The 20,530-nt window shown below is 43.7% G+C and overlaps 1 protein-coding gene and 1 long non-coding RNA gene across 3 annotated transcripts in view; one reads left to right on the plus strand and one right to left on the minus strand.

Moving 5' to 3' along the window:
• Positions 1-20,530, minus strand: part of GTPBP6 (GTP binding protein 6) — a 79,674-nt gene that overhangs the window by 13,180 nt on the left and 45,964 nt on the right. Inside the window, exons 8-9 of one of the 2 annotated variants that reach the window (XM_077482806.1) lie at positions 17,578-17,726; positions 15,944-16,093 (exon numbers count right to left, since the gene is read on the minus strand). In XM_077482806.1, the coding sequence (XP_077338932.1) occupies positions 15,944-16,093; positions 17,578-17,726 (299 nt within the window). The remainder of the gene's footprint in view (positions 1-15,943; positions 16,094-17,577; positions 17,727-20,530) is intronic. The other variant, XM_077482808.1, reaches the window with a different exon arrangement.
• LOC143983295 (uncharacterized) lies at positions 557-19,498 on the plus strand. The gene is made up of 3 exons (XR_013274589.1): positions 557-3,232; positions 18,695-18,840; positions 18,919-19,498. It is a non-coding gene; the product is annotated as an uncharacterized LOC143983295 (long non-coding RNA).

The following is a 20,530-nucleotide window of genomic DNA, read 5'->3' on the forward strand; positions in this document are numbered from 1 at the left end:
TGTACTTTGATGACAAAATAGCCTCCCAGTCTTGGACAGCAGCCATCGGTATTTGAAAATAGCAATATTAAAATTGTTTTAATCTTTCCATCATGTGCTTGTTGCTTACAGCCTACATAAAATGAAATCATATTATAGTCACTGCAAGCCAGATTTTACTATGCTGACATGTGTAAAAAGATGTGCCATACTTTTTCCATTTTCAGATGATGGATTGATCAGTGTTCTGTGAGATGTTCAAAGCTTAGGTTATTTATTTTTTTATAACCTAACCCTGCTTTAAACTTTTCCACAACTTTATCCCTGACCTGTCTGGTGTGTTCCTTGGCCTTCATGTTTTTTGTTCACTAATGTCTTCTAACAAACCTCTGAGGGCTTCACAGAACAGCTGTATTTATACGGAGATTAAATTACACACAGGTGGACTCCATTTACTAATTAGGGGACTTCTGAAGGCAATTGGTTACACTAGATTTTAGTTAGGGGTATCAGTAAAGGAGCTGAATACAAATGCACACCACACTTTTCAAAAAAAAAAATAATAATAATAATTATATAGATATCTATATATATATATATCTATATATATATATCTATCTCTCATTTGGCTATAAATAAAAGCAGCTTTTATAAAAATAAAGGAATGCTATTGTAAAAACAGATTGCAGAAGATAGGACAAACGCCTAAAATATTTTTCAAATATATTAATAGTAAAAAGATCAGGTCTGAGCATGTAGGCCCTTTACAAAAGAATCTTGAGTGGGTGACTAGGAACAAAGAGAAGGCACATTAAATACCTTCTTCAGCTCTGTGTATACAAAGGAGAATGGGGGAGCTCATGTCCATAATGGAGGTGGTAGTGACACAGCCCCAAATGATCCACAATGGCTCAAAAGTGATATGGTCCAGAAATATTTAGACAGAATAAAAGGTAGATAAACGCTAACATTCTAACATTGAGGGACTCGTTAATGACAGGAACAGTACCACTGGATTGGCGTAGGGCCAATGTAGTGCCCATATTTAAAAAGGAAGCAAAGTCTTTACCAAGTAACTATAGACCTGTTTAAATTTTACAATTAGGAAGATACTGGAGAGTTTAAACTTTAACAAAAGACCACAGATTGTTCTTGTCGGAAAAAAAATATTTTAAGCAACAGACAGCCTGGATTCATGAAAGCCAGAAGTCGTCAAACAAACCCGTTTTATTTTTATGAGGCAACAAGTAAAACCTTGGACAGGAGGGGTGGTTGTGGCATACCTGGAATTTGCAAAAGTGTTTGACAGAGTTCCTCACGTCACGTAAAGTCTACAGGCTTGGAAAGATCAATTTGTAAATGGATAGAAAACTGGCTAAATACAAAAATTGAGAAAGTAGTGGTTGATGATTCTTACTCTGAATGATGTAAGATTATCAGTGGTGTACCCCAAGGTTCAGTGCTGGGACCCTTACTTTTTAATATCTCTATAAATGATAGGGTCTGGTATTAAAAGTAACATTTCTGTTTTTGCAGAGGACACTAACCTATGCAGTGGAATAACGTCCTTACAGGGAAGTCTCCAATTTACAAGCCAACCTCATTGCACTGTTTAATTGGGGCAAGTGTCAAATGAGGTTTAATGTTGATAAATGTAACGTTATGCACTTGTGGGCTAAGAATATGCATGCATCATACATACTAGGGGGGAGTACCACTGGGGGAAATGTTGGAGAAGTATCTGGGGGTTTTGGTATATCCCAAGCCCATTAATAGCATGCAATGCCAAGTTGCCATTTCCAAAGCGAGCAAAGTCCTTTCTTGTATTAAGAGGTATAGGTGAGGTGAGGAGGAGGGAATTTTGCCCCTGTACAAATTAGTAAAACCTCATCTGGAATATGCAGTTCAGTTTTGGGCAACAAATCAGGGGAACTGGTGAAAGTGCAGAGAAGGGCAACCAAACTGATAAGAGGCATGGATCAGCTCAGCTATGAGGAAAGAGAGGAACTGAATCTTTTCCCTCTTGAGAAGAGGACATTAAGGGGGGATATGATCAACATGTACAAATACATAAGTGGTCCATATAGTGAACTTTGTGTTGAGTTATACACTTTAAAAGGTCATCACAGAGGACAAGGGAGCACTCTGTCTAGAGGAAAAAATAAGTTTTCATCTCCAAATAGGAAAAGGTTTCTTCACAGTAAGAGCTGTGAAAATGTGGAATAGACTCCCTCCGGAGGTGGTTCTGGCCAGCTCAGAAGATTGTTTTAAAAAAGGCCTGGGATTATTTCCGAAATGTACATATAATAACTGGGTACTGACCCTCATGGGTAAAGTTGATCCAGGGAAAATCCGATTGCCTCTCGGATGAGGAAGGATTTTTTTTTCCCCCTGCTGTAGCAAATTGGAGCATGCTGTGCTGGGGTTTTTCTCCATGCTCTAGATCAACTGTGGGTGAAGGATTGTGTATATAGGACTGTATTTATTTTTGGATGGACTTGTGTATTTTTTCAACCTGTGTTATAATTTTCCTTTCACTTCACAATTATGTGCCACTTTTTGTTGGTCTATCACATAAAATCCCAATAAAATACATTTACGTTTTTGGTTGTAACATGACAAAATGTGGAAAAACTTCAAGGGAGTATGAATACTTTTTCAAAGCACTGCATGTTCCGATATTAAGCCTTAGTTTACACTATGGAGGGAGTTTGATATTTACCGTAATTATCAAGTGATACAAAAAAAAGGTAATAACTGTGGGAGATTAGCTGATGGAGAAAGTAACCATACAGTATTAGTTAGAAGCAGGATAGGCTTCTTTAAAGAGAAGGATTTTCAGGGATTATCTAAAGATGTATAGATTATGAGCGTCTGACAGACTGGGGTATCGAGTTCCAAAGGATGGGAGAAGTCCTGGAGGTGAGCATAGGAGAAGTGACAAGGGAGCTATAGAGCAGAACTCAGAAGGATACATAATATACTATAATAAGTATTTGTACAGTCAATAGTGGGGTTTCGACGGTCAGGGAGGGATGATAAAAATGGCTTTATATGCTGACTATGCCTTTTTTTTTTTAGGCAATATCGCAGAATCCCTAGAGGAACTTATGACACTAGTCTCTGCATTTGGACAACTCTCAGGATTCTGAATTAACTGGGAGAAATCAGTATTAATACCTTTGCACAACGTGAATCTTTGCCATACTGTGCAAAATAAATAAATCACAAAATTCTGCATCTTGGAATCGAGGTAACGTGGAATGTAGGGGATTACATTGATATGAATCTTAAAACCATTATTGCAAACTCCCATTAACAGTGACTGTTAGAGCCAATCTTAAAAAAAAAAAAAAAAAAAAGGTAGAATCTCTCTTTCAGGAACTTATATGGCGGAAAAAACATCCACGCATAAAACCAACGAGCCTAATGCTAGCTAAAGATGAGGGGGGACTTGCTATTCCACAACCCAAACATTTTTTAGCTTCCCAAATGCAGCAATTTTTTGGTTGGACGGAGGCTGTGGAGTCTGATCCTATACAAGGATTATTACCTGTGTAGGGGATATACACTGATCTCCCTACTAGAGACAAAGATCCTGCAAATGGATAAAAAAAAAAAAAAAAAAAAAATTGAAGTTTTCAGGAGTCTTTCAGGACAGCACACTTGACTTGAGAGACCTCGGCTCCTTCCTTCTTAGGAAACACCGCCGCCACCAGATCTTAAACCATTCCTTCCCTCCAGCTTTTGCACGTGTACCTCCGGCCAGACTAGGGAAACAAAGATACATCATAAAAAATTACACATACCTGATGCTCTCATGTCCTAAAGGTAAGACCTTATTTTGGGTGGGTACCAGTGCGGTCCTGAAAGACTCCTGGAAAAAACGTTACCGGTACGTAACTTCGATTTTCCCTCTTTCAGGACAGCACACTTCAGAGGATAAGCGAGAACTTACCCTAAGGTGGGACCACCGTTTACAGGACTTTGCACCCAAAGGCCTGGTCCTGGGCAGACAATAAGTCCAATCTGTAGTGCTTAACGAAAGTCTTAAAACTTGACCACGTTGTTGCTCTGCAGATCTGTTCGGGTGTAGCCCCAGCCCACTCTGCTTGAGACGTTGCCCTAGCCCTAGTGGAATGGGCCCTATAATACCTTCCGGGACCTCTACCCCTTTTGCTATGTATGTCTGACTGATTGCCACCCTAATTCCTGAGATCTACCCTGTGGAAGACATGTTCCCGTTCCCTCACAGGATTCGAATAAAAAGTGGGCAAACAGATTTCCTGACTTCTATGGAAATTAGAAGCTACCTTAGGCAAAAAGGCCGGATTCGTTTTAAAAATAATCAGATCCGGAAAAATCTGAAGGAAAGGTACACTCCTTGAGAGGGCTTCTAGCTCACTGATCCTTCTTGCGGTAGTGATAGCTACCAAAAAAAAAAAAAAAACCTGTCTTGAGGGTTAAAAATAAATAAAATTTACCGTACAAGAACTGATAGGCTCAAAAAGGATCTTCTGTAAGAGCCTGCAAAACGAAAGACACATCCCAAACTGAAAAGGGATGTAAACTGACTGGTCTCTGTATACTTAAACCTTTAAAGAACCTGGAAACCCAAGGATTCGCTACCAGTTGCTGCTAAAGAAAAACACTTAGGGCAGAAATCTGACCCTTAAGAGTACTGAGAGCCATTCCCTTATCTGCCCCCCCTCTGTAGGAACTCCAGCACTGCTACTGGACCATGAACGTTAAAAGGAGCTCTCCACACCCCAGGAATTGAATTTTTTCCATACCTTAACATAAATCCCATTTGTCTCTTCCTTTCTAAAATTCAGAAGAGTCGCTATTACCTTTCGGAGAACCCCTTGCTTTTCAGCCTCTCCTCTTCAGTAGCCAGGCTGCCAGACTCCACCTCTCCCTCTAAGGGCAGCAGATTGGGCCTTGGAAAAGTAGATCTTCCCTGACCGGAAGTATCCAGGGTGGTAACACCGCAAGTTTCTTTTCTCCACCACCAGAGGGACCTCTTGACTTTTATTGGAATGAGAACCGTAGAGTCCAGAAAATTCTGAGTACGATCCCAAACCTCCAAAATGAAGAGCTGCAGGGGCGAGAGTATGCTCCTGCCCACCTTCTTACTGGAAGGGCCGATGTCAGCAGTCCTGAGGCTGACATGGCCTTTCTTATAGAGACTTGATTGCTTTGAAGAACTGTCAAAGCCTTGTCTACTATGCAAATTTTCTAGGCAATATCTGCGATGGACTCAGGTTGGATTTTTCCAAATAAAATGCCAGCATGTCTTTGGATTGTAATGAGAAACCCACACAGGGAGAACATATAACTTCAACACAAGCATTAGCATGTTGGGGAATTGAACCAGTAACCCCTGTGCTGCTAGAGCCATCTGTAAACCCTGAACCAGCTGCTTCGATGAAGATACAAACAGGAGCAGGTCATCCGGGTATGCTACCACTGGGATTCCCCTGCATGTCTTTGGAGTGTGGGAGGAAACCCGAGTACCCCCTGGAAACCCACGCAGGCACAGGAAGAACATGCAAACTCCAGGCAGGCAGCGCCGTGGCTGGGATCCAAACCAGCAACCCTATTTACTGCTAGGTGAGAGTGCTAACCACTACACCACTGTGCCGCCCATAATCGTAGGAAAACCAGAGCCTCCACCATAACTTTGGGTTATCCTTTTCCCCCCCTGGATATTCACCAAAGGGGAGGGTCCGGAACTGAAGATGTACTACTTCTGACGCTGACCTTACTACCACCCTGAGGAATTTCTGGCTGTCCTCTGCAATTGGGATGTGCAGATGGGTGTCTCTTAGATCTATGGACACCATGAAGCAACTTGGAGGCAGCAGTGTTTTCACGGAAAAAAATGGAATCCCTCTTTGTAGCAGATTGACAGATTCAAAAGGTTTCAGGTTCAGGATCAACCTGAACTTCCTTGAAGGTTTTCTGACCACCAAAACGTGGGAAAAAAAACCCTCTACCTACCTCCCCAGGAGAAACCCGTGACACTGCACCCTGCTGCTCCAAATCCTCCAGAGAAGTCAGAAGGGCTGCCGCCTTCTCTGCCCACCTTGGCAGATTACTCCCACCGGGGTAAAAAAAAAAACAAAAAAAAAAAAACAAACAATCGCTCCCCCACTCCCTCTGCCCTTGTTGGTCCAGACTTTTTTCTCGGTCTGATCAAAGACAGCCTCCAGGTCTGGACAGTAAACAGTAAATCCCCCGTGAAGGGAATACCACAAAGTTTGATCTTTGAAGCATTGTCCCCTTGCCATGTCTATAACCAAAGTGCCCTTCTGGCTGAATTAACCAAGGCAGAAGATCTAGCAGACATGTGGACCGACTCTGCTGACGCATCCGCTATGTACGCGACTCCTTTTTAAAAGCATTGGGAAAGAAGAAAGAATTGTTTCTTTTGCAGTCCCTGCCTCAATATGAGCTTTTATATGAGTCAACCAGTGCTCCATGTTACGTGCCACCACTGTGACAGCCATGGCAGGCCCATGACTTCCTGAGGAGAGAGTCTATCCTCTTGTCCTCTTGGTTAGCATACCCATATCTTCAAAAGCCAAATCTGTAATTCTGGATACCTGAAAGAAGGCCACATCCAGTCTAGGAGATTTGTTCCACACAGCAGATTCATCCTCTGAAACAGGGAATCTGCGTTTCAATTCTCTAGAAAAGAAAGGCTTCCTCTCTGGGTCTCGCCATTCCTTCCTAATGGTGTCTACCAGAACCTCATGCACTGAGAAGACCCTTTTTACTTAGTTTCTCCTAGACCTTCATACATCTGGTCAGGCAGAGACCGGGATTCTTTTCTCCCCTTGGATACCCAGTGTAGTGTGAATAGCTCCCAGGAGCTGTTCCACTTCCTCCAAGGAGAGCTTGAAACGGGAGGATCTGGAAAATTTGCCATCCACCTTCTCTCCCTCTGACTCAGAAGAGTCTGAGGATTCACTGTCATGCTCATCCTCTAGTATCGATCTGTTACCCCTAAGTAACCCATCATTAGCAGAGGGACCTGTCAAGGGGCCAGGTGCGACATCCTTTTGTGCTGACAGAGGACTCGCTGAGGGCTGTATAGGATTGAAAAATCCCAAACAAGGTTTTAAAAGACTGAAAAAGTGCTGGAGAGCTCTATAACAGAAGCCGCCAGACTAGAACTTTTGTTCCTCAGCCTGATCCTTGCCTAAGCTTTCAATGCAATTCCTGCATAATACTTTTCCCCAGGATTCCCCTAACACACTTCTACATAAGGGGCACTTCTTCCTGGACCCATGTGAAAACAGACTTTTCCATGGACTTGTCCTGCAACGACAAAAAAACCCCACCAGCATCAGCCCCTGCCAGCAAAAAATTTAACACCAGATCGACACCAGGAGGGCACCCTCCCAGGACCAACCACCACCAGGGTCCCAGACGTGCAACTCTTCCCCTCACCAAGGAGGAGAGATCACCTGTGGAGCTAAACGGGAAGTAGTAAGGGAACACCACCCCAGGGATCCACTTACCTTAGAATGGCTGGTGCTGGCATCACCGGAAACCGAACGGGAACCAGTCTTCGACATCCATTCGGTCTGAACGCTTGACTCGCCAAAAAACTGCTCTTAGCTGTCGCTACAGCGTGAATGAGGCAGACACCAGTCTTCGCACAATTAGTTTTGGCGTCCCACGACCGGAACCAGAAGTCGCGGGTGAACCGAACGTGACCTCTCCCGTCGGAAAAAAAAGACGTCGCCTGTCATCCGACCCAGCGTTGCACTCCATGCTGGCCACACCAACTAGGGGGAGACGCGGACACATCCAGCAAACACCTTCCCCAGGCAGCGCCAAAACGAACGTCCCATGCCTCCGCTTTCCGAAGGAAGGATGAGACACGCCGGACACTGCAGGTAACGGACTCCCTAGCCCTGCTGCAATGTATGAGACCTCAGTCTCTCCGGACATCCCTTCGGCCAGAGCGTTCTCCCTTCAGGATCATACTGGACTTAAAACTAGGTTCCTAGCGATGTCTCCTCGCCGGAGGAAACACCAAAACTGAAGGGCTGGAGGGAAGGAATGGTTTTAAAGATCTGGTGGAGGCGGTGTTTCCTAAGAAAGGAGGAGCCGAGGTCTCTCCAGTCAAGTGTGCTGTCCTGAAAGACGAAAGAGGGAAAATCTTGACAGGCAAACTTTTTGTGAAGATCTGGCAGGAAATGAAAAATATCACTAGTATTATGGGTTATACCTCCTATACTCCAATCTGGAATAATGCTGTAATTGTGAGGAACTGCAGAAGCTGGAAGGATTTGAGTTTTGGAAAACCCGGGGGCTGAGATATGTGGAGCAATTGTTTTTGAATGATTGTCTAAATGCTTTTGCTCAAATATCTGATTAATTGGGGATCCCGAGACAAAGGTTTTTTCAGTACACGGAGCTCAGACATGCTGTACAGGCTCAGGCACAGACTTTCGAATTTAAACTTAATAACTCTAAAATAATATCATTGATGGAAGAGCAGGGTCTTATTTCAAACATTTATGATGAGATACCACATTGTAAGTTTAAAGAATCCGTAAACGTCCCTTCAAACGCACAATGGGAGCGAGACCTTGGACTGTTGTCGGATGATCAGTGGTCGACGGCCCTGACCGCTGTACAGTTCTAAAAAGTTAACGCAATTGTTTATCCTACATAGTTTGTATTATGCACCAAAGAAATTGTTTAAGTGGAAACGCAGAGAATCCCCCATATGCCTTCGTAGAGGTACCCCAGAAAATTTGATACATTATGGAGATGTCCAAAACTCCATCTATACTGGCAAAATATAATGGAGACTATTAATAATGTGCTCCGAATTAAATTATCACCGGATCCTGGATTGTGTCTGTTAACCACTTGCCGACCGCCGCACGACGATGTACGTCCTATTTTTGAAGAGGGATATCTCGGTAACGGCAGCAGCTGCTGCCACAACCGAGATATCCATCTCTTCAGGAGGCGGTCGGCTGTACGATAACGGTGGTCTCCGCGGCGGATTCGCCGCGAGATCACCGCTTTCGGCGGCGGGAGAGGTGCCACCCCCCTCCCGCACCTTACAGGAGCCATCGGTAGCGGCGGAGGCGATCGGGTCCTTCCGTCTGCTGGGCATAGAGACAAGTGAGGCTAAGATGGCCCCCACTTGTCCCTATACCATAGGAGGGTGGAAGCGACGTCAAAACGTCACTTCCGCCCATACCTCTTAAAGATATATATATTTTTTTTTAAATGTCAGATTTTCTTTATTTTTTTTTATTTTTTTTGTTGCATTTTAGCCCAAATATGAGATCTGAGGACTTTTTGACCCCAGATCTCATTTTTAAGAGGACCTGTCATGCTTTTTTCTATTACAAGGGATGTTTACATTCCTTGTAATAGGAATAAAAGTGATCCATTTTTTTTTTTGTAAAAACAGTGTAAAAATAAATAAAATTAAAATAAATAAGGAAAAAAAAAATTTTTATTTTAAAAACACCCCGTTACGACGAGCTTGCGCACAGAAGCGAACGCATAAGTGAGTAGCGCCCGCATATGAAAACGGTGGTCAAACCACATATGTGAGGTATCGCCGCGATTGGTAGAGCGAGAGCAATAATTCTAGCCCTAGACCTCCTCTGTAATGCAAAAAATGCAACCTGTAGAAATTTTTTAAATGTCGCTTATGGAGATTTTTGAGGCTAAAAGTTTGACGCCATTCCACGAGCGGGCGCAATTTTGAAGCGCGACATGTTGGGTATCAATTTACTCGGCATACCATTATCTTTCACAGTATAAAAAAAAATTGGGCTAATTTTACTGTTGTCTTATTTTTTTATTCAAAAAAGTGAATTTTTTCCAAAAAAAGTGCGCTTCTAAGACCGCTGCGCAAATACGGTGTGAAAAAAAAGTATTTCAATAACCGCCATTTTATTCTCTAGGGTGTTAGAAAAAAAACAATATAAAATGTTTGGGGGTTCCAAGTAATTTTCTAGCAAAAAAAACTGTTTTAAACATGGAAACACCAAGTCTGAAAAAGAGGCCAGGTCCTTAAGTGGTTAAATATAATGAAGGAATCTAATATAAAATCTGAAAACGTGTATGTTACAATAGTGAGAAGTTTGTTCCAGGCACGAAAAATAGCACAGAAATTGACATCCATATATCCACCCACAGTGGAAGAATGGAAGAATGGAGAACCCAAATAAATAAAAAAGATAGTACTAAAATTCATTTTCCTACATAGAGGATACCTATTGAAATTCGAGGCCATTTGTAAAGGCCGGTTAGAGACCGTGGGTCCTGAACTGTGAGAAACCTTAAGGCAGGGGTTGGGAGAGGGGAATTTTCATTTTTAATTTCTCTCTTTTTTATTTATTTTTTAAAGTTAGTCGCAGTTGGGCAATGTCAATGTGTTAGATGTGAGATGTAATGTTGTATGGGAAAAAAACTGGAGTTAGTACTTACCGGTAACTCCTTTTCCGGTGGTCTTCCAGGACAGCCCTTGAGAGATGGAGCTCCTCCCATCGACACAGGAAACACATTGCCACAGTTCAAAAGGCGGTCCCTCAGGTCCCTGGTCAGTCATTCACCAAGAACCGAAGGATGGAACTGAAAAACATATAAACCATAACAGGTAATAACATTAGTACATCACTACAATCAAATAAAGGGTGGGATCGTGCTGTCCTGGAAGACCACCGGAAAAGGAGTTACCGGTAAGTACTAACTCCAGTTTTCCCAAGTGTTCTTCCAGGACAGCCCTTGAGAGGATCCCCAAGTACTTACCAGATTAGGGGGGGACCACGGCCTGGAGGACTTTCCTCCCAAAGGCCTGATCCTGACTAGACATTAAGTCCAGTCGGTAATGCCTTGTAAAAGGTGGAAAAGCTTGACCATGTGGCTGCTTTACATACCTGCTCCGGGGTGGCACCAGCTCTTTCTGCCCAGGATGCAGACAACGCTCTTGTGGAGTGAGCTTTAACACCCTCAGGAGGATCTCTATTCAAGGCCTTATACCCCTCTGCTATAGCTAGCCTAATCCATCTAGCCATGGTTACTTTTGAAGCTTTCTGTCCCCTACGCTGTCCGGAAAAAAGGACAAAAAGGGAGTCTGAGATTCTGAATGGATTTGTTATTTTAAGATATTCTAGAATACACCTCCTCACATCCAATAAATGAAAACGTTCCTCTTTCTCATTTGCTGCATTTTGACAAAATGAAGGGAGGACAATATCTTGGGACCTATGGAAGCTAGATGCTACCTTTGGTAAGAACCCAGGGTCTGTCTTTAGTATGACTCTGTCTTCTAGGATCTGTAGGAATGGTTCCCTGATGGAAAGTGCTTGGATTTCACTGACCCTACGGGCTGAAGTGATTGCCACCAGGAGAACTGTCTTAAAGGTAATAAGCCTTAGGCAGGCCTCTGAGATGTGCTAAAAGCTTTCTTGGGGTCACCCTTTGAGCCTAACTGCTAAATCCCAGGATGGGACTTTTGTGATTCTGACTGGCTTACGTCTAGCGACTGCCTTACAGAATCTAGCGACAAAAGGATTTTCCTGTAAGCGTTCATCTAGGTATACACTTAAGGCAGCTATCTGTACCTTAATAGTACTTAGAGTTAAACCCTTGTTTACACCTTCCTGTAAAAACTGTAGAATATTAGCCGTATTTATGTCACGGCTATTCAGCCAGCTATTAAATTTTTTCCAGACCTTTTTGTAAATAGCTCTCGTGACTGGTTTGCGACTCTGTAGTAAGGTCGCAATTACCTCGTCTGACAGGCCCTTACTCCTTAAGATTTCCTCCTCAGTAACCACGCTGAAAGCTTCAGTGTGGCGACCTGCGGATGGTAAAGAGGTCCCTGCGACAGGAGGTCCTGTCTGTAGGGAAGTCTTAGAGGCGGACAATCTGTCAATTGTAGCAACGTTGTGAACCACGGTCTCCTGGGCCAAAAAGGTGCTACTAGAATCAAACAGGTTTTCTCCTTGAGGAATCTTGCTAGGACCCTCGGAATGAGATGAAGAGGGGGAAATGCATACGCCAGACTGAAAGTCCATGGAGTTTGCAAGGCATCTACCGCCAGGGGTTGATCTCCTGGGTTTAGCGAGAAAAAATTTGGAACCTTTGCATTTTTCTTGCTCGCAAAAAGGTCTACCTCTGGTTCTCCCCAGTGAGCTGTTATGAGATTGAATGCCTCTGGGTGTAAGGACCATTCTTGGTTCGAAATCCTCTGTCGACTCAAGAAGTCCGCTTTGTTGTTCAGCTCCCCTTTCAGGTGAACTGCAGAAATGGATTCCAGATTGGCTTCTGCCCACTGGAGAATGCGTCTGGCTACCAACATCAAACGAGGACTTCTGGTTCCTCCTTGTTTGTTTATGTATGCTACAGCCGTCGTATTGTCTGAACGGACTTGTAGATGGTGACCCTGTATTGCGGGGTGGAAAGCTAGAACAGCTCTCAGGATTGCTGTTAGTTCTTTCCAATTGGAAGAGAAACATTTCTCCTCCGGGGTCCACTTGTCCTGGACCCAGCTTGAGCCTAGGTGGGCTCCCCAGCCCCAACTGCTCGCATCCGTTGTTAGTGTTGAAGTGATAGGAAGGACCCAATGAACCCCTTTGTTTAGGTTCTCCCTGTCCTTCCACCACCAGAGGGAGCGTTTTACCCTTGAGGGGATCGATACCTCCTCCTCCAGATCTCTGCCTTTTAATTGTTCTAACAGAAAACCCTGAAGTTCTCTTTGATGGAACCTGGCCCATTGTACGGCTGGAATGGCTGCCGTCATAAGACCTAAGACCGACATTACTTCCCTCACCGTACACTTGGGGCTGCATTGAAGAAAAGATATTCTCTGCCACAGATTCAAAATCTTTTCTTCCGGCAGTATAATTTTCTGATCTACAGACTTGATCCAGTACCCCAGATACAGGATCTCCTGTGTTGGGGTTGTCTTGGATTTCTCCTGACTGACAATCCACCCTAATCGACTCAGACTGAGTTGAGTCAATTCCAGGTCCTGAGAAAGACGACTCTCTGAGTGGGCTGTTAGGAGCAGATCGTCTAGGTAGGGGATAATTGAGACTGATTGAAGCCTCAGAGGAACTAAAGCCTCTCCGAGAACCTTGGTAAAGATTCTCGGAGAGGATGATAGACCGAAGGGAAGTGCTCTGCACTGAAAGTGGTAAACCTTTGTGTCTATCTGCACTGCCATCCGAAGGAATTTCTGGCATTCCTCCCTTATTGGAATGTGCAGATAAGCATCCCTTAGGTCCAGGGTTGCCATAAATGTCTCTTTCTGCAGGAGATTCTTTATGGAATAAATGGATGGTTCATAAATAGTCTGAATCTCCCTGACGGTTTTCTTACCACAAAAATGTGCGAGTAAAAACCGTCCCCTTGTTCCTGAATAGGGACTGGTGTCAATACTTCTTGATCTACCATTTCCCCTATTAGTAAAGGTAAGGCCCTGGCCTTTTCTGAGTGACTTGGAAGCTTTGTCACCAGAAACTTGGAAGGAGGGTTGCTGTGAAATTCCAGCATATGACCCCTTTTTATTATATTTAAGACAAACTCGTTCGAGGTTGTCTCTTCCCATTGTGGAAGAAATTTGCTTAATCTTCCTCCCACAGGAACCCTGACGTCACTGTGGTTTGGGATCCTGATTGGGGCGGCTAAACAGTATGCCCCCTTTTCCTTTCCCTTTTTTTATGTCCCGACCAATGTTTTTTGGGGGTTGAACTCTTCTCTGGTTTAGAGGGTTCCTTAAAGGGACGAAAAATTTTTCTTTGAAAATTTTTCTTTTTTGCGGGAAAGGTTTTCTTTTTGTCCGCCGTCCTTTCTAAGGCGGAGTCTAATTCAGGCCCGAAGACTAAGTCTCCTGTAAAAGGGACGCTGCACAGGCGGGTTTTAAACGCCGTGTCTCCCCCCCAGGTTTTCATCCATACTGACCTCCTTGCTGCCACTGAAAGTGCTGCAGATTTAGCCGTAAATTTAACGGAGTCTGTGGAGGCGTCAGAGATGAAACTGGTGGCCTTAAAAAGCATAGGGAAGGATTTCAAAAGCTCCCCCCTAGGAGTGCCTGCTTTTAAGTGTTCTTGTAGTTGCGATAACCAGAACTCCAGGTTTCTAGCTACACAGGAAGTGGCTAGAGCTGGTTTTAAGCCTGCCATAGAGGCATCCCAGGCCCTCTTTAAGACAATGTCTGTTCTCCTGTCCATGGGATCTTTCAGGTGGCCCATATCCTCAAAGGCCAGATCAGCCTGCTTTGAGATTTTGGACAGAGGGGCGTCTAGTTTAGGATTTTTATTCCAGACCGCCTCTGGGCTCTCATCAAAAGGGAACCTTCTCTTAAGGGATTTAGGAAAGAAAACCTTTTTGTCTGGTTCAGACCACTCCTTAAGGACAAGGTCAGAAAGCACCTTATGTATAGGAAAAACCCTTGCTTTTTTTCCCCAGAGCCTCATACATTTGATCATGTCTGGATAACTGAGTTTCTTCCTCCTCAATTTCCAGCGTATCATAGATAGCCCCCATTAGCTCATCTACTTCCTCGAGAGATAATCTATATTTTGAGGCTTTAGATGCTGCTTGATCCTCTTCCTGACCCGAGTCAGTGTCAGAGGATTCGGGGCTAATCAACGTGGGGCTAGGCTCCCTGACCATACGGGGCTCCCCTGAGCTGGGTGTTGTAAGGCATGGTGAGGATGAGATTATAGTTGTTTTACTCGTGGAGGCAGCTGCAGCTGATCCCACGTCAGTGATTAACTCCCGGAGGGACTTAAAGGTCGACGCCATTTCCTCTTTAAAGGAGCCCAAAAACTTTGCTAAAGGGGAATCTGCCTCAGATTTAAGCAAGCTTGCAATGCATTGCTTGCATAGGGCTTTGTTAGAGCCAGAGGACAACCTATTCCCACAATTAGGGCACTTTTTGCGGCCTGTCTTGTCTTCCCTTGGCATCTCTTTAGCCTGAAAATAAGAAGAAAAAGGATTTCTTAGCGTCAGCACCATGTCCCTCTAAGAATCACCACTAACAAACAACCTCACTGTGAGTAAACCGCCACCGTGGGGCACTACAGGGCCCAGCCTACAAACACCACCACTCCACCAGAGTAATAGCATGCCCAGCAGCCTACCTGGGTTTGGCTGGTGCCAGTCTCCGCCGGAGTATCCTGGGGAATAGCCTCCATGGTCCCCCTCTGACGCTCCGAATCCCGCCGCTAATCCGGTATAGCTGGACGCTGGTCGGGCTTCACAGGCACAGCGCTGGCTCTCCCTCTCCTCCTTGTACCCTTAGAGACCCGGAACCGGAAGTCTCGGCACGCAGTGATGACGCGGTTCCGCCGGAAGTGACGCTCGGCGTCTCCGACCCCACCGCAACAAGGAGCAAAGATGGAAGGTTCCACTCACCGCTCCTGGGGGAAACCGCGCCATTCTGCCCCTGGCCACCTCGGCACTGGAAGGAGGAGGGTAACGGGTCTGCTCCGAATCAGCTGGACGGTACCCGAGCCACAAAGAAAGGTATGGACCCAATACTGCAGCCAAAAAACAGGACCCGGTCCCTTATGGCTAACAGGTTCTCAGGCAGCCCCTGAGAGGGGCCTTCAGGTTCCTGGCAACATGTTCCTCCGACGGAGGAAACACAAATGACTGACCAGGGACCTGAGGGACCGCCTTTTGAACTGTGGCAATGTGTTTCCTGTGTCGATGGGAGGAGCTCCATCTCTCAAGGGCTGTCCTGGAAGAACACTTGGGAAAAATATTTAATAAAAAAAATGACTGAATTTTAAAAAATAATATGTATTTGACATGCACAGACACGCATTTCTGTAGTGTATTTGAGTCTTCGCTTTAACATCTAGAATCATTTAACTAAAATAAATACATTGTTGATCGGTAGGATGTCATGTACTGTAACAGATTCACAAATGTAGTGGGCCTGCATAATCTTACATACCTTAACTGAGCACTTTCCAGATTTACTCTGATTGTGGCAGCTATCCTCCCTGTGGTTTCCATCACACCAGTCTCTATACGTTGTTTGAGGCCTTCCAAGCCATATCCATGAAGTGCAGACACAGAAACAGCCGTGTCAATAGTTTCATGTCTAGAACAGTTAAAACAATTCCTTTAACAAAAAATGAAATGGGATCTATAGCCTATGCAAAAAAATAAATAAAAAAATAAAAAAAAGGAAGAAGTTGTTCTCATGGAAGCAGTGAATCACTCATTCAGCTGCCAAGCTCTGGCTTCACTGCGCCAGATCTAGCATTCAACACAGGAGTCTGGGAATTACTTCCATCAGAACTTAAATCACACATGTGATTTTTTTATTTTTTTTTACAGATTTGTATTACCTAATTATGATCCTAAGCCTTTAACTTCCCATGAGCTAGCCTATACATCTTGGTTGTTCCTCTCATAGGTAGCAGATGTATGGGTTTGCATCAAGACAAACAAACAGAGTTAAAACAAGCTTACAAAATGTATTTTTTTTTTTTACATACTGTCAGTTCCCTGATCACTGTCACACCCGTTATATGACGATGATGTACTGTTCTGGTGACAATGAATTTTTTTTAATAGAAAATATATACATACATACTATACACACATATATATACATACATACATACATACATACATACATACATATATACATACATACATACATATATATATATATATATACACACATACACACACACACACATACATATAAAAAAAAATAAGCTCTCTACACACTTAATTTTTCCAAAAAATGTAAAAAAAATAAAACCACCACACACTCACCATGCATCTTACTAAATACCTTGGACGGTCTACTTTCCAAAAAGGGGTTTGGGGGGGGGGGGGGGGGTTGAGTTTCACTGCATTGGCTGGAGTTTATCTTCAACAACGTCAATGCCAAACACTCCTCCCCACGGCCCCCTCCCTTTTTGGCAAGGCCAGTTTTCTCTTTACCAAAATGAAAAAAACTAATTCAGAGTATATTATTTTGTCTGTGTGAAAGTTATAGAGCCCAACCATGATGATAGAGATTATATCTCGCTCTATAAAAATCATATCATTTCTTGAGGCCTTAGAATGCTAGGGCAGTAGTAGAAAGAACCGCAAAAAATGACCCCTTTTTGGAAAGTAGACAGTCCAAGGTATTTAGTAAGAGGCATGGCAGGTTTTTTGAAGTTGTATTTTAACATTCAGAGATGCAGCAATTACCCTAAATTTATAACCAAAATCCACATAAACTTTTGAGGAAAATTATAAGGAAGAGGTCTCATTTTAAGTTTGAAAGAAAAGAAGCTCCTATTGGAGATCAGCGATCTCTGTGCAATATTTAAAACTTGTACACATTGATTAGCAAATACGCATGCCCATTAATAGATAAATATATTAGGAAATTTCCTAACTCCATCCCATGCTGAAACATTTATCTTTGAACTGTGTCCAGACATGCAACTACACAGAAAAAAAAAATGCCTTTGCTGAATCTTCGTTTTTATTTCTTGCACAAAAATAAAACCTCAAAATAGACTGGAGTATAAAGAACTATTAAAATGTACTTACATACACAAAACCAAGTTCACTTACCCCTCAACTAAGTCAATTTTATTGTGCACCTCAATCATTGTATCAAGGAGCTTCTGGGGAACATTCAAGTTGGAGAGAACATTCAGCACACTTTTCTTCTGATTGATAGCTTCAGGATGACTTATATCTCTCACGTGAATTAATAAATCCTGGTAAGTAAAACATACATGAGTCAGTTACTGAACAGCTGTACTAGAGAAACTACCATTCTACCACGATGAATATAGAAAAATTAAAAAACAAGTTTAAGGGCTCATACACACTGACGTTTTAAAAGTGACTTTTTTTTAGCCTTTTTTTGCTGCTTAAGAAGGCAACTCCATGTTATTCAATGGGCTCATACACACCATGGCGTTTTTGAGCTGTAACAGGCATGGTCGTTTTGAGCTCCAAAAAAAAAACCAAGGACCAGCGCCTTCAGAGGCTCCAGTGCTAGAGCCGTTTTGACACAGACACTGGAAAAAGCTCAAAAACGCTCATTAACGCGGTCAGCAAGCTGTAAAAATGATTATATGATTGGTCACTGTATGTAATGAAAAAACAAAAACAAACAAAAAAAAATAAAAAAAAAAAAAAAAAAACAGGAAATTCCTGTCTGATTACCCAAAAGTCCCTTGCACACCTGGGAGATTGTGGGAAATATTAGGAGGAGCAACAAGCATGGCCAGCACTGTCTCTCAACCAGCACTCATCACTGCTGTGGAGGCCCATCCTGAGCTGTGAGACCTTGCTCACCCACAGCATGGAGACCACATATTAAAAAAAACAGGTGTGGAGGGAGATCAGTGCAGCAATCACCCCAGGGTGGGAAGATATGTCGCATGGTACCCAAAAACAAACAAGTAAGTCTATGTTCATGGAATGCATGATGCGTTTGTTCTGTAATGTAATGAATGTAGAATGCATAATTAACCTCTTCCTTTCCACATATTGTCCACCTGGCAAAGTCCTTCAGCGGCGATGGAAAGCCCTCCGTGAGCATAATATTATATATATATATATATATATATATATATATATATATATCCTTGTGAATTTAATTAAACCTGTGCATTTCTTTGCAGACAATATGCATGTTCTATGTATAATGTCAACAATTTAATTCTATTCTTTGTAGGACAACATCAAATACTGCGGAGAGTAGAGGAGGCAAGGGAAGTTCGGGCAGTGGACAGACCCACCCCCAGTGCCACGGACAGCTCAGCCCACACATCTCCCTGTGACAGTAGTGTGGAAAGCCACGCTGAGGAGACAGCACATGAGGTAACGTTCCATCCATTATGTCAGCCTGTCTATCTACCTACATGCCTGCCAATTTATATATTTAATTTTCTTTTGCAGGAATCCAGCATCAGCCAACACGGGGAGGTGCATGGTCGTAGAGGTGTCCGTGGCCCTGGTCGTGGGAGTAACCAGCGGCAAAGGGTGGGGGAGTTTGTTACTGAGACAGATAACAGGGTGCTTGCACTGCTGCAGGAAGTGCGGCAGGAGAGGCGCAGCTTTGATGCCTTCATGGACCCAAGCAACAAGCGCGCCTGCTTCTGCCGTCACATGTACAACCTAATGGAGGACATGGGTGGAGACCTTGAGATACAGTGCATGGATCGATTGAACACCATCTGTGTTCAATACAAACAGTCGAAATACAGTGGTGTGCCACCTCCATACACTGTATCTCAGGATCCCCCAAAGGCCCCCCGGGAACTCAGCAGTGCAAGCACACCCCTCTCTATATCAGCCCCCTCTCCGCCAGACACCATCCACCATGCCACAGACCCCATTGTACCCCTCACCCACCTACAAAAAATTCACACAGCCATCTTACTTGCAGAGGCGCCATCCCCATTCCTTCCCCCGTCCACAATCCCCACATTCCCAAGGTGACCAGGCATCCCAGCAAACCTATCACCAGTTATAAATCTTTGCTTCACAAATTCTGTCTGTCTTTTTTTTTTTTTTATAGCATGCACAACACCAGTCATTAACACTCTGGTTGAGACAAACGCATGCAGAGCCATAATAGGTCAAGCATGCGTTTGTCCCAAGCAAATTGAAAAGAGCACTTTGCACTATGCTTCAGACAAACGCATGCAGAGCCAATAGGTCAAGCATGCGTTTGTCCCAAGCAAATTAAAAAGAGCACTTTGCACTATGCTTCAGACAAATGCATGCAGAGCCAATAGGCCAAGCATGCGTTTGCCTCACGCAGAATGTAATGGACTCGAGGAACAAAAGAAGAAACATGGACACAAAGAGCATTAACATGTATATGACGTCAAGATCCAAGCTTTATTCAATGTCAGCATTGTTTTTTTTAAATATGATCATCTTGCCATGACACCTCTCCTTCAGGAGATACAAAATTTTGGGCAAATTGGTTGCGGATTGTCATGACCCGTGCCGTTGACCGCAAGTCCATAAATTGAACACTATTTATTGGGTTGCTGGGCTCCGGTTCCCAATTGCCCCATCATTGTTCCTCTAAAGATTATGAAGCATGCAGCATGCCAGGACCACCTTGATTGAATTCTCCACATTCAGTTGCATGGAGGACAGCAAAACCCTCCATTTGGCAGTCAAGATACCAAACGCGCACTCAACCACACGGCGTGCACAGCTCAGCCTATAATTGAATATTCTTTGTTCATGGCTGAGTCCATATCCACTATATGGCCTCATAAGGTTTTCGGCCAATCTAAAAGGCTCATCCGCAACCATCACCAATGGCAAACTTGGTTCATCAGTGGAGGGTAGAGGCCTACTGGCTGGTATGTTGAGGCGTCCCTCATGCAGACGACGTCCGAAAGATGACTCTCTAAATATGCGGGAGTCACCTGGGCTGCCGTAAGCTCCCATATCCACAGCAACAAATTTTAGATGGGCATCAGTCAATGCCAGGAGTACCACGGAAAAATATTTATTGTAATTGAAATAAGATGATCCGGAGTGGGGA

Source organism: Lithobates pipiens, unplaced genomic scaffold, assembly GCF_037356315.1.
Source record: "Lithobates pipiens isolate NorthernLeopardFrog02 unplaced genomic scaffold, aLitPip1_a1.2 Scaffold_16, whole genome shotgun sequence".
NCBI classification, from domain to species: Eukaryota; Metazoa; Chordata; class Amphibia; order Anura; family Ranidae; genus Lithobates; species Lithobates pipiens.